Below are 14,156 nucleotides of genomic sequence, written 5' to 3'. Positions count from 1 at the left end.
CATAGCTTCAAAGTGGCATCAATGTCAATATGCACTGTTTGAGAATTAAACGTTTATTATCTAATAATATTATAAAATGGTGACAGGGAATTGTGAAAGCCAGAAGTTCAAATTCTAATGAACAGATGAAATATGAGTTGAGCGTATCTCGAGTAGTTGACTTTAACTATCACATCAAAATGCTCTCGCTTACAAATCATCCTACCCGACCTTGATAAATTTTCCCACATGAAAAAAAAAAGTGAAGCCCTAAATACAACAACAATATATTCATCATGTCTTTCGCCTCAGATTTATCCACGGGTGGTAAAGGTGGTACTTTGGATGCTATATTATTCAATTTAGAGCAGTTAAAACAACTTGAAGCTGTGTCAGAAATCATCACAAATTACCTTGATGGCGATTACAAAGCCGTCCTCCGCACGCCCACAGCGCAAATCCTGATTCAAATCTTAGCAGAGAATGTTCATCTTTCCAAAGAGGAACAAACTCTCGCTCTCAAAGATGCAAATCTTCAGAATCGAGAAGTAATTCTCTATACTTTTATTACGGGATTGGCAGCCTTTAATGCATTTCTCCAAACCAATGTTACCGGACCATCAGTTGATTTTGGGGACGTTTTTCAGAGCTCGGAATGGAATGCTAGTGAGCTGAGGGAGAAATGTTTGAGGAGTTTGGATGTTGATGGCGTGAGCGTTTATCAACATATTCCCAAGGTGGAATTATTTTGTCTGGCGAGATATATTTTCACGACGGTTTTTCCCAGACGTTCTTGGGTGAAGACTTGGGATTGTAAATGGATGAGAATTAGGATTAATGCTTACCATCAACGACTTCTGAGTGGATATTCGATGAATGGGAGAATGAGTGATTCCACGGTCTTGCAAGATTTGATTGAGCAGGATTTGAAGGATCTAGAGGCAGAGATCTTTGCAGAGGAGAGTGCATTTGGTACGGATGCGAAGGTTATGTTTTTGTTGGAAAAGGCGCAGATTTATATCATGGAGGGCTTGGATTTGAAGGCAAAGGAGAATGTGAAGAAAGCCAGTGAGGTTTCGGGATTTGAGTATGCGCTTTCCGGAGCTTTGGGAAAGAGAACGAAGTTTCAACAAAATGATATTTCGCAGTTAGTGGTCTTTGCGAAGAGTAGGGAAGATGCTGCTAGTGCTGATATTGGGGACTCATCTGAGAAGTCGAAGGAAAGTGCTCTCCCATCGGATGAATCTGGGGAGCAAAGCACAACTGGTCCCCAAGCACTGGAGTTGAATGATGATACATTATTGGAATCTATCGAGTTTGCCAAAACTCCATCTGACAAAGTGGATAACACCAATTTACCAGCAGCTTTAGCTAGTATGAAACCGGATGAGCAACCGCAGCTTCATCCTCTGGATCAGATTACCCTGTTAACGGAAGCGACTCTTAAAGATACTTTATCTCCTCTTGACAAGCTAAACAGCGAAGAAATCTTACCATACGCTGTTCGTGTCCTATCAGACAAACCTACAAATTGGCAAATCTACACACAGGCTCTCTTGGTTCGAAGTAGAATTGAAGCTCATAGATCTAGAACTCAAGAAAGATCTGTTTTACAACTCCAAGTCATTGTGGATCAAATTATCGCCGATACACAAGAATCCACGCCATCAGTAGACGCCAACGGAATCCCCGAAATCCAAGTCACTTCATTCCTTCCTCGGGCTAAAGATGGTGAATCTGCCCCTGTTACCGAGAGATTAAGATACGTTAACCAGCTCAACACCCCTACACGATGGGAAATTGAAACCGAACTTGCATTTGCGTGGTCCAATGCCGGATCTCTCGTCAGCGCCCTCGAAATCTTCAAGAGATTAAAGATGTGGGCCGAAGTAGCCTTATGTTATCATTCTGTGGCCCAGGAAGACAAAGCTCGGCAAGTCGTCCGAAGACAACTATACTACTCTTCTAAAGGCCCGGAAATGGACAAATACGATATCGATGCCGAAGCCGTTGTTAAAGAAGAATGGAACGGTGAAATGCGCTCTCCACCTCCACCTCACGCACCCCGCCTGTGGTGTATCCTAGGAGATCTCGACCAAGACCCAACCTGCTGGGAAAGAGCATGGGAAATCTCCAAACACCGCTACGCCCGTGCTCAACGTACTTTGGGTGATTACTACACACGCAAAAACGATCTCACTGCAGCTCGCGAGGCATATCTTGCTTCTGTAGTCGTAAATCGTCAAAACAACGACACCTGGTCTCGTCTCGGTGATATCGATCTCAAGACTGGTAATTGGGACGGCGCCATTATTGCATTTCAACAAAGTATCATGATCGACGATACCGATGCCAAAACATACAGTAACCTTGGATCGGCCCTCTTATCCAAACACGACGAACTTATCTCCTTACAAAAAATTGCAAAGAAGGAGGAAGCATCTACCGATATCCCGGATGGCGAGGAAATCGATTTCACATCCTCAGATAAGAGTGATAAATCTAATGATCCCAAGGAAATCCTCAGACAAGCATTAATGGCTTATAAACGCGGCGCGGCAACTGCACATGATAATTGGAAAATCTGGGATAACGTCATCACAATCGCCACGAGAATGGCTCCCCCCGCCTTCCCAGAAATCCTCATGGGTCTCCGAAATATTCTACGTATTCGTGCGCCGAACGTGGGTGAATATGCAATCGACATTGATATCCTCGGATCTCTCGTCACTGAAACCGTCAGCAGGGACAAAACCGACGAAGTAGGCCAGCCCGATGATTCCGGAATCTGGATCCCAAAACGCGGAACCCTAGCTCGTGCCGTGATTGAAATGATGGAGCGGGATATCGTCCCCCTCATCACGAAAAGAGTAGAACTCTATGAACTGGTAGAGAAATTGAAGTTGTGGCAAAGGGATTACAAGGGTGCGTTGGAGGCGGCGGAAAAAGGGTGGAGAGGGACTATGAATGGGGAGGGATGGTTGGAGGAGGAAGAGGCGTGGGTGAGTGTTGTGGGAGCGACGGAGAGGTTAGTGGGTGCGTATGAGAATTTTGGGGAGGAGGGTCGTTGGAAGGGGAAGGCGAGGAGTGCAGTTAGGGGGGTTATGGGGAAGGGGAGGGATGTTTGGGAGGGGACGAACGGATGGGTGGTTTTGGAGGGGTTGTTGGAGGAGTTGAGTGGTTAGGGCTAATACTAGGCTTTAAAAGTTGGGGGTTTTTGGTATTTGGTGGGATATGGATGGTAAAGATTTGCTTGCAAGAGCTGTTATGTAAGGAATGGATATATGATATGAGATACATGACACATGGCATAAGAAAAAAGAGATATGATGAAATAGGCATCTCGGAATGAGTGAATCGTTAGTACAGTGATGTCTCAAACAATATCCCAATGCTAGGAGTTTTTTCTTACCACTTACTACAATATGACGTTTAGGAATTTCTGATAGAAGGTGATTTGGAGAACGAATTTCTTGTAATTTCGTCCGTCATCTATTTATCCATCCGCTCATTGAATCATCTACCAATCTGAACCAACAGCATGTTCCTCCACCCCCTCCCTTCTATTTCCCTTCCCAGGTCCTTTACCCCCACCAAAAGCTCCTCCATCTAATATAATATCCTCATTATCATCCATATCATGCTGTACTCTCCTCCACGTTTTCTTTTTCCTAGTATATGCATCCCCCTCCACCTCCACCTCCGTCTCCGTTTCCTTCCCCTTCCCCTTCCCTGCACTCCAAACAGGTTTAATAAGACCCCCTAGCAATGGGTTACGACTAAACGTTCCACCACCCCCATTATGTCCCGATCCCGAAACTAGTTCCATTTCCACAACATCTTCATCATCATTATCTTCGCCATCACTCTCAAACTTCGGCGTCTCAATCTTCGCCATTCGTTTCACCACTTTCCCATTCACTAAATCTACACTAACAACCTGTCTCCTCTTTTCATATTCCGGTCTGGCGTTCCATTCCTGTTCAGCTAGAACTCGCTGCTGTCTCTTCAATTCCCTTGCTCTCTCAGCTGGACTAGACCACATACCACCCATTCCACTTCCTCCCCCCACCGCCATACTAGTTGCTAAACTTGTATCGAAATCCGCAGCTTCGTCTCTAACCGTCGTTCTCTTCGCATTCTGTGCCTGGAATCCTAGTAACCTATCGCGATGTTCTTTAGCTTTTTGTTCCGCAGGTGTCATATCTAGAGTTTTTGGCGCAGAGAAAGGCGCAGGTGTTCGAGATACTTCAGCTCGTCGATGAGAAGAGGCGTCTAATCTTTGTTTCTCAACCCCGCGCTCTTCTTTGAGTGTGCGGATCATGGATTGGATTTCGTCTTTGCCCAGAATAGCAGATCCGCAGAATGTACATGGACCAAGACCTTCTTTTACACAGATTACTTTTCCACAGTTGAGACAATTGGGCGCGGCGGCTAGCAATGGATGACGGGTTGCTATGCAGTTACATTTTCTTTTTGAGGGGTCGGCAGAGAGGGAAGCATTTGTGGATATTTCGAGTGTGCGGATCGCGGCGTCGAGATCATTAAGGACGGTTGAGGCGCCGTGCATGGCATTTCCGCCTGTAATGTTGACTTTTGTTTTTGGAGCTGGAGAAGCATTGCGAGAAGGATTTTGAGATGCGGCGCGAGAGGAAGAGGTAGATTTGGATTTCTTTCCAAAATCTGATATTAGGCTGCCAGCTGCAGAAGGAGGAGGACGAGGGGTGGGTGCCTGGATCGCGGAGGGAGTGCTGTCGAGTGCGAAAGAATTGATTGCTGCTGCAGACTTTGAGGAAGATACAGGAGTGGATTTTCGAGATACATAATCGTCTTCGTCTTTCTTTTTATATACCGTTCCTTGCCCCGCATATGTATCTTGTATTTGGCGTGGTGCTGGAGTATGAATAGGTGCCTTCTTTTTTTTTGGTGCTCGAGTTGATTTCGGTACTCCGGTGGTTGTCGATGCTTGGGCGGAAGATTGTGCTGATGCTTGTGAGTATGTCTGAGTCTGCGGATTTGATTTGATGGTAGGATCTTGTCGTCTAGAGTTGAATGAAGATATAAATTCGATACTGCCGGGTGATTCTCCTAGTAGATTGTTGAAGTGTTCTGCGGCGGCGGGTTTGGAAAGTGTATTTGCATAATCCAGTACTTGCTTTAAGTCTTCCTGTGGTAGAGGTAGTAGGTTTTGTAATTGTGTGAGAGACATGGTTACTTTGTTTGTGTGATGTTAGGAAGATGAAGTTGGAGTATGCCGAATAAAGGGAAGTGATTAGGATAAGGAAAATAAGTCATAAACCAAATTTGTTTTAGTGTTGTGAGATTTATAAATATCAATAGAAAAAATATATATTTTTGAATAATTGAATAACATTATCAAATTTAGTGATATATTATAATTCATAATTTAAATTTATTGTTTATTTTAATTGATCATATGTTAATTAGATTATTTAAACTTCAAATTTCTTTTTAAATAGTATATTTAAAATAATGAAAAATATTGTAATTGATAATTGATTTAATACAAATTAAACTTAGACTTCAAAGATTCTATAATTTTAATAATTTAGAGTTCATATAATATGAAAAATGTAAAAAAAGTGTTAGATCTTTGACTTTGATAAGGCCTAAGAATAGTGGCTATTGAATGATACTTAACTGATTTTAGATTCAAAATTATTTTCTTATTTCAATCGTTCATATCGAAAAGTGCCTTATTAGGGTTTACGAGTATTGGTGTACTATCATTTTGGTTTCATCAAAATAGCATATATGCTTCTAGATTATAAGACGAGTATCTAAGATCTTACGATGAGATTTGATAATGGGTTTTGGAGCGGTACTTTTATGGCTTTGTAGACTCAAAATAATTTTAGACTCTTCCAAGACTTGTGAGCCTCTTTGTTAAATGGGACCAAGTGATCTCACACGCAATATTATTTCGATAGCGATTGAAAAGTAGACTATTCAATGCATTTTTAGAAGTCTAAGCAATGTCTTGTGCAGCAGAATGCTAACCTAACATTTCAAGACTTCAATAATGACTCCCTGATTCAACACACTGCTCACAAGAACTTTACCGGACAATGCAAGTGCAACAAGTTAATAAGGTTAACGAGGAAAGATCAAACTGTGCTGCTTCAAGTAATATGGCTTTATACAATCAAGACCTACGAGTTTCTAGACTTAGAGAACTTTTTAGTAGGGTATATTCACATTTTCCATTTGAGAAATAGTTTCAAGAGCGATGTTCTATGAAGACAGGTTAAACTTGTATTAAAATTTTATACATTGAAAAGTTTAGCTAGAGCAACAACATAGTGAATCACTTTCATTACATCGCCCATTCGCAAAACTTAATCATCTCCATCTTCATTTTCACATACCACAACGAGCTATCCACAAGCCCTGATATAACCATCTTTTCCCATCTTATCCTCTCCTCAACTGAAATGTGGTAGAAAAGCTCCCCAATCCACAGTATCAAAAGCGCTTTTGGGCAAAGAGCGCAATTGTGTTATATCTAGCGTGAGTATCAACATCCGCGAGCTACAATAGAAGAATCCAACGAGATACATTGGTAGAGTTGCTTTGAGGGGAATAGAGAGTGAGGGATCTTTGGAGAGAGAATTGTTTCGGATATGCGCTGCTATCCGACTGAGGATGGAAGGCTGCGAGCAATGTCTGGGTGGATTTCGGGAGGAGTGATTAGATGGTATTACTTCTTCGGATTTCTCCAAATCTGTGTTTGTATGCTTATAGGACGACTGCGATGATATCGATTCTTCTGAAAGAATGTCCTTTGCGCCTGTTTTGTTCTCGGGCAATGCTTGCGATGATATCTCAACTCTTTGAGATTCTGTACTTAACACAGGCACGGAACGAAAATATCGTTCAAGAGCAGGATAGACCTCATACGCAAACGCCGTAATGCTAAAGAATAGCGGAACAGTCGCGACCATAGACAAACTAGCAATCCTCCAAATAATCTTCTCTGCGTCCGTAGGGAAACGATTATTCCACGCCGCAAGAAAAATAGCAGTGTAAGCTAAACTCATAGTATAGAAAGCTGCCTGCCCTCCCCGTTTCAACTCTTTCCAATCCGTGTTTTCGAGTCTGTCAAACGGGAGTGTTTTCGGTGCAAACACTATGCGCATATTTCGAAGGATATTGATCCAATGTTTCCAATATCGAGACCAATACCATTCATGACGACTGATGAAGTCTAGAGGAGTTTGTTGATATGGACCCGGTAATGCATATTTTGCATTTTTCAAAATATCTACCATTGTCGTCTTGGTAGTGAGGGTGATGGGTGCAGCAACATCTGCTCCTTTATTCCACCAACAAAATGTTGTTCCAAGACTACAGACGATGAACGCCGCAGTTGTGAGTTCCATTCCCGTTATTTCGAGACCTTGTGCGGCGCGCGCAATCATTGTAGCGCTGAACCATATGATTTGACCAACGGAAATCAGACGAAGGAAATCATCCACTTTATTCTTGTCCCGAATATCCTGGATTCGGATCTGGGGATACTCGACATAGCGATTCGTGATCAGATACAAAAGCTGTTTGGCATCGATAGGGATAACTTTAAAATCAGGAGTCTGCAGTAGAAATCCGCCAGAATCGGCATAGAAAGCATGTCTCATCGTCCAATCCGCATAATCAGCGTTGCGAAAATCTCGAACAGATCTTCGAGCCGAGAGCATTTGGCCAAGTGCAATTTGGAATGTAAACTCTGGTCCCACGCCACAAAGTGCTGTGAGCCAGAGTCGTCGCCAGAGTATTGTTAGGCGCGAATCATGGGGTCCAGGGACTTGGAGACAGAGAACGGACCAGGAACAGAGCGATATGGTAACTAGACAGCTCCAGAGGATATCGATGGATCCTCGACCCGAAGGTGATGCCGTCCAGCCTTGTGTGAGAAATACTGAAGAGTCGTTGGAAATAGATTGGGGAGCGTGTGGAAATCCAGTAATGTTGGAGGTGGGAATAGCGAGACAGCTTTGGATGCTAAATGCTATGATTATTAGACAGAGATTTGTGAAAATCATCGTATACGAGTTAGGTCATGTTGAATGAGTACTTCATATTGCATCCACCCAGTGGGTCTTAGGATATATAGATATCTACAACGTAGGTCCTCATCATACATTCTCATGATAAGGAGGGGGTTTGTCAATTGAACCATAGTATGAAACGAGAGCCACACCATCTCATCAAAAAGAGCAGTCAAAATGCTATTTTTGCTAGGGAAACAGTTGGCTCTAGGAATATTCTACATTTACTTACATTTCACTGGTGAAGATATATCTTCTGTAAGAAGCGATGTTACCTTATGTTACAAGACGGCTGGAAGAGAGCTGCGTCTATACATGCACTCATATGAGTGGTGAGATATTACGAGCCCAAGGCAGGGGGTGTAATTGATTTGCTCTGGAAGCCCTGAACTTCTGTTGTGTTGTCATGAAACCGTGACAAGGGCATTGCGGCGGATCAAAATTCCATTAAGGGGTTCGTCGCAGGACTACTTTACTTTGAAAGTGTTGTTACTATCTAGTTTTGGTATTGTTTTCATCTAAACTTATCAATTTTAATATTATTTTATCTGCTCCTTTTATACTAATACGAAAAAATCAATGTGACTAGATACTGTAACATCAATATTGCTCAAAGATCTTCATCATTCGCATACTAATTCTTTATTAGATTAATCTTACATCATCAAATAATATTATATCCTGCGAAGAGATGTTGAAATTGTGTACTAGATATTTTATATACAATTTTAGTTCATGAATTGTGAATTTTACCTCTGTTATTTCAATAATTAGATACTATTCGATCAAGTGTAACACTCGGTTGTAACATCTAATAGTAACCTTAATCGTTTTTGGGGGCTAATAGCCCTTTAATACCGCGTAGATTCGGGCTCTTCAGGGGTATATTATACTATCACAAGAAACCCTTTTAAGATCTGTATATTACACTTAGTAGATTATTAGAGGTAGAAAAAAATGCCAATAAGTTCACGATCATAAACAATTGTCGTGAAATCCACAATCATACTATTCATTTTTAATTAGAAATCGCATGGAATGGGGTATCCGAAATCGAAGAACTCGCTCGCTCTCAAATAGGTATACTAAAGAATAATCAACCAATTTCCAATCCTTAAAAACATCACATATTGACCGTCATCTCCATCTGTTTACTCCCATCCAGAGGCTTTCTCGCCGAGACCGCAATATATCTCGATGTGTTCCTGTAAACATATCCCTTATACCCAGCCACCGTGTTGATAAAGTACGACTGAAGGCCTAGGAAGCTGATGACAAAGTACGGAATAAAAGCCAGGAGATAAAACATCCTGAGCATGGGGAGAACATTATCCGAAAGATCTTTCACCACCACATCTTCAAATCCAACTTCTTCTAGTATTTTCTCCAGTACGCCTTGATTGAATCGCTCGTGTGCTGGCATCGCTGCATGCGTGTTGATACTGGTGAATGAAGCTCCGATATCTTTTGTTTGCGTGGTGAAATCGACGTGATCGTATTCGTACCTAGTGTTCATAATTAGCCCTTAACCAATTATCATTGAATGGATGTTTTGTCGGGTAGTAAAACATACATCGCAAGTTTCCCACCCGGTCTCAAAATCCTCAAGAATTCTTTCGCGGCAACCTCTGGCTCAACAGCATGAACAAATGTTTCCATGGTATACACCCCGTCAAACTCCCCATCCTTAAAGGCATCCAAATGATGATAATCCTCTTTACTAATGGTAATCTGCCCCTCCAACCCATCTGCCTTAACATTCCTTCGCGCCTTCATGAGATGATGATCCACGACATCAATTGCATGAATGTTAAACCCCGCCGTCTTAGCCAAATGCATAGCGACATGTCCCACACCACATCCAGCATCTAGTACTTTGGATCCCGATCCCAAACCTAGATTCGCGATAAGATGATCCTCCATGGCGTGCAGAGCCTTGCGGATAGGAAAGGGCCATGTTGTGCCAGCGGGATAGAAACCGAAATGACGGGTTCCTCCTAATACCAATCGGTATCCAATGCGCGATTCGAGGGAGGCATAATAGTTTTGAAGGGGTTTATTCTCAAGGAGAGGTGTTTTGTCGTGTTCATTTGAGGAATTGGAAGTCATGATGAAAGTTAAAGTTTGAAGGCGGCCAATGCTAAGTGGAACAAAACTGGGATGGCACTGGTAGTACTGTGGATTTGGGGGGTGGAGTTTAAATAGGTGCAGATGTTTGTTTAGCTAGTGGGGCGAACTGTGTATCAAAGCGGGATTATGTAACATTACTTGCGGAACATCGTAAAATTTACATTTTACATTCTAATTTCAAATTTTGTTTGATATAAAAAAAATATCAGAATTTTTGATATATTTATACAAGAATATAAAGTTTCACAAAATAGATTCAATATAAATAAATTTCCGGCATAAAAATATTTCATACAATAAGATTCTATTATAGTAAAAACTTATAATTTACTCACCCGAGTAGTTGTAAATAACATTAGTATGTGCCCTAACTATCGCTCTTTTATTAGGTCTATCTACCTCTGGTTTCTGTGAATCGGGTCACCTTTCGATTATGATAGTTAGATCAGATCATTACAGCAAAAGAAAAGAGTTTGTAAATGAATTCACGGTAAGAAAACAGACTGAGTACGTGGCATCATCTCAAAATCTTCCCGACTCTTTCATTAACAATACTGCTCCCATCCATTTCCAACATTACACCACCGTTCAACTCCGATATACCCCTCTGTTCATCCATTTCCGGTCGAAGCCCAGCATTCAATTCTGTGATCCGACGCTGCTCCTCCATTTCATGCATACCCGTTGTGTTTGCAGGAAGGACTGAAGTAGAATCGCTTGTTAACTTAGCGATATTAATTTCTTGCCTTTTTTGTCGCCGCCGCCAAAATAAGTATCCAAGAATAGCTAAAATTGCAGCTGCGACGCCGCCTGCTATGCCTCCTGCTATAGCACCCACTTTCGACTTTTGTGATGAAGCAGGCGCGTTTGAGGTTCCTCCCGAGGTGGATGTAGAAGTGTTCGCTGAGGAAGGACCTGAAGTTGAATTATTGAGAGTTACAGATGAGTCGTTTTGCGTGAATTTGATAACTGCTTCCAGACTCGCATTATCGAAAGTTGGGAATTGACTGGATGTATTATAGTAGTTTGTGACAAGAGCTGGACGAGCATAGGCGGCAGCATTGGCATCGTAATTAAACCCCCAAGTCAACTCTGACATGTCAAATATTCCCATTCCACTTTTCCATGGGTCTTGATCATCATAATCATTACCATGACCTCCTATACTTAACATTTGTCGCTTGCCGATGATTTGACAACGATGACTGCTTCGTACTGTGCCACCTATTGCGGGAGCTTCAAACCATCGGAATGCAGGAAGTGTCAGGATATACACTTTATCAAGACCATAACTATTGATATCTCCCAAATGAAATCCTCCATATATAAATCTGTTAATGTTAGAATGCAATTTCAAACTTCGAAAGTCCTACATACATCTCCCAGGTAGAATTATCAGAAGAACCCGCTCCAACGGCGCAAAAGTTCGCCCTTGGAAAGGGAATGCTATCACCTCCTGCGCTCTGCAGATAGAATTTTCGAGACTGAATATCGTAAATGGTAATCTGATTCATTGGAACCGGGTTACTACCTTTTGATAAAATTGCTTGAGTGAAAGGCGCATCTCCACCTAAAAAGACAAGAATGCCCTCTTGCCCAAAAATGGGCACATATAAGCCTTCTCCTCCCGATCCAAACCCTGAATGTCCGCCAAATACTGTTCCGCCGTAGTCGGTACTACTTGAATTGGTCCATAGTCCCTTTTCGAAATTATACTCCACCATTCCAGTCATTGGTACTGAATTGTTTCCCAGACCTACAAGTCCAGGATCGGTCGATCCAACCATGTTACCACCTAGACTGTAATATGAAGTCGGAGTAGCCACCCAAAGCGCGTACGACGCCGAGGTGAATCCTGAAAACGAAGCTACACTAGAGCTTTGATGGATGCCACCCGTGTATTTTACTGTCCAATTGACATTCCCTTCATCACTGACAGGAGATGAGTATACTGCCACCGGAGGACTGTAATATGACCAACCGCCAAATCTGAATATTGATTTTTCGACTGGATCATACCACATAGTTGGTTTTCTTGTCATCATGTCCGCTGCTTCTGGTCCGACTCGACTAATGTTGGGATGGGCAAATATTAGAGCGGCATAATCACTCGTGTTCCATGACGAGGACAAGTTAATTGAAAAGCTGCATAATACTACAGAGGAAAGAAGTTAGCCAAATTGACAGAAATATGTATCACCGTGGGACATACGGGGTGAATTATCTTGGGGGAAAGATTTTCCCCATATCTCGCCGCCATCGATATAAAGCCAGTTTCCAACCACGACGGCTAGAGTGTCTTAGTATACAACTAATACAATGCAATACACTTCAGTAGCTTACATGCCTGACCCCACCACTCAATCAAGTCTGATGGAAGCCAAGTTGGATTCCAATCAGAAGAGGTCATAACGACAATGGCATTAGGACATTGCTGTCAGTTGGCGATAGGAAAAGACAAACCAAAATAATAAATGGATGAAATAGGAAAGAAAATAAATTTTGAAGCAGGAAAGGAGATTTATCGTATTCATTTAGATCTCGAACTGACAGATACCTTCAAACAAGGGTGAGCACCAAATTCATGCAATCCTGGCGGTAACGATTGGTGATCGCACACAGTGCAATGTCTCCAATCAAACCGCATCAAGAATGGGGTTCGTCCAAAATTAACGACCCTGCCATTTATCTGCAGGCAACTTTGCGCACGCTTCACGGCGATGGTTGGGGGATATAAGTGTAACATGTAAGCTGACAGATGATTTAAGATACGAGCCCTAGTTGAGGCACCATGAATCTAAATGTATCATGTCAATGGCCCCCGTGCTTCATTTCACTTATTTTCCACTCAGCTTACTAGCAATTTAAAAGTTGAATGTTCCTAAATCAGGAGTAGTGATAAGGGCTAAGACTGCTTCAGCCCTTCAGTTGTTGTTGTCGCTCTATGTCAAAATGTGGAAAGATAAAATTTAGGAAAAATGATAATAAAAGACGGATTGTTTCTTGTCGTCATTATGGGACTCTGACTCCCCAGCATGTCTGCTTCTATCCATGAGCTTATAGAAGACCACTCAAGTAGGAACGGATTGGGTCGAAAAATTGGGTTGTTTGGCCAAAGATCTGATGTGACATGAATTGATATGAACTTATTCTTAAATATCCCCTGAGTACCTTCAATCAGGTCTCCTTCAGCTGATGCTAATTGTCAAAACGATTTATGTTTCGATTTGTGTCATTTGCTTCGCCTCCCTCATAATGTATGGGTGGTTGTAGGATTCAGGGCAGGTGCTGGATTCTGGGGGCGAACGTCACGTGGGCAATTGTATTGCACGTGACCTTTTGATCTACCAGATTTGGTAGCTACTTACTTATACCTACTAGATATACTACTGAGCCATCATGCCGATGAACTTTGAAGTCAAGGAGCTGGTTATGGCGTTAAATTAGATAGTACTGACCTCACGCCATTGGTATGCAAACGAAGCAAAGCCCTTCTCACCCTTTGACACAACGGATATGAATATATATACATAAGGTTAAGGCTGATATCAATAGGTCGGTAGTTGAAGGAAGTCGGACTTCAATTGCAAAAGAAACACTTTGATATCTCTTAGCCAAACCTGATGCGCTGAGTTCAGTTGAGGGAACTTTACCCCATCAATTGACATGGTGTTCTCCAATGCTGATATCTGAAAGTGCCAGCTTATATGGAGTCGTTTTTGTGAGAGGTGTAGGAGTCATAACTACTAGGTATATCTTCGCATAGCATCGGCAAGATATATGGATGTGATATTGATGTGAAGTTATTGGTATTAACTTCATGAAGAAAGAATCTGGGAGACTTACGATTGGCTTCTTTAGGCTTAATTGCCTTATCGTGATAGGTGTATTGTATTGTACTGGTGGGGATGGTGGACTCATCAACACCAGCACGCCTTTTACTTGACTAGCGACCTTTCACTTCACATCTCCATTGCA

General features: G+C 42.1%; 5 protein-coding genes across 5 annotated transcripts; 1 reads left to right on the top strand and 4 right to left on the bottom strand.

Moving 5' to 3' along the window:
* Positions 1 to 275: 275 nt before the first annotated feature.
* Positions 276 to 3,164, top strand: SS1G_03689 (hypothetical protein; the record flags this gene model as incomplete). The annotated part of the gene is made up of 1 exon (XM_001595550.1): positions 276 to 3,164. The coding sequence occupies one exon, from the start codon at positions 276 to 278 to the stop codon at positions 3,162 to 3,164; it is 2,889 nt and encodes a 962-aa protein (XP_001595600.1).
* A 335-nt stretch (positions 3,165 to 3,499) lies between these two features.
* SS1G_03688 (hypothetical protein) lies at positions 3,500 to 5,188 on the bottom strand (the record flags this gene model as incomplete). The annotated part of the gene is made up of 1 exon (XM_001595549.1): positions 3,500 to 5,188. One exon carries the CDS (start codon positions 5,186 to 5,188, stop codon positions 3,500 to 3,502), a length of 1,689 nt encoding a protein of 562 aa, XP_001595599.1.
* Positions 5,189 to 6,631: 1,443 nt separating this feature from the next.
* On the bottom strand, positions 6,632 to 8,179 carry SS1G_03687 (hypothetical protein; the record flags this gene model as incomplete). Its single annotated transcript, XM_001595548.1, has 3 exons — positions 6,632 to 6,666; positions 6,953 to 8,001; positions 8,142 to 8,179. The coding sequence occupies 3 exons, from the start codon at positions 8,177 to 8,179 to the stop codon at positions 6,632 to 6,634; spliced, it is 1,122 nt and encodes a 373-aa protein (XP_001595598.1).
* A 992-nt stretch (positions 8,180 to 9,171) lies between these two features.
* SS1G_03686 (hypothetical protein) lies at positions 9,172 to 10,157 on the bottom strand (the record flags this gene model as incomplete). The annotated part of the gene is made up of 2 exons (XM_001595547.1): positions 9,172 to 9,553; positions 9,622 to 10,157. 2 exons carry the CDS (start codon positions 10,155 to 10,157, stop codon positions 9,172 to 9,174), a joined length of 918 nt encoding a protein of 305 aa, XP_001595597.1.
* Positions 10,158 to 10,695: 538 nt separating this feature from the next.
* Positions 10,696 to 12,588, bottom strand: SS1G_03685 (hypothetical protein; the record flags this gene model as incomplete). Its single annotated transcript, XM_001595546.1, has 4 exons — positions 10,696 to 11,509; positions 11,556 to 12,333; positions 12,391 to 12,468; positions 12,522 to 12,588. 4 exons carry the CDS (start codon positions 12,586 to 12,588, stop codon positions 10,696 to 10,698), a joined length of 1,737 nt encoding a protein of 578 aa, XP_001595596.1.
* Positions 12,589 to 14,156: the final 1,568 nt, after the last annotated feature.

This window comes from Sclerotinia sclerotiorum, genomic scaffold (genome assembly GCF_000146945.2).
Source record: "Sclerotinia sclerotiorum 1980 UF-70 scaffold_4 genomic scaffold, whole genome shotgun sequence".
NCBI lineage: Eukaryota > Fungi > Ascomycota > Leotiomycetes > Helotiales > Sclerotiniaceae > Sclerotinia > Sclerotinia sclerotiorum.
Note: the sequence above shows the minus strand (reverse complement) of the source record. Positions and strands in the feature narration are given on the sequence as shown.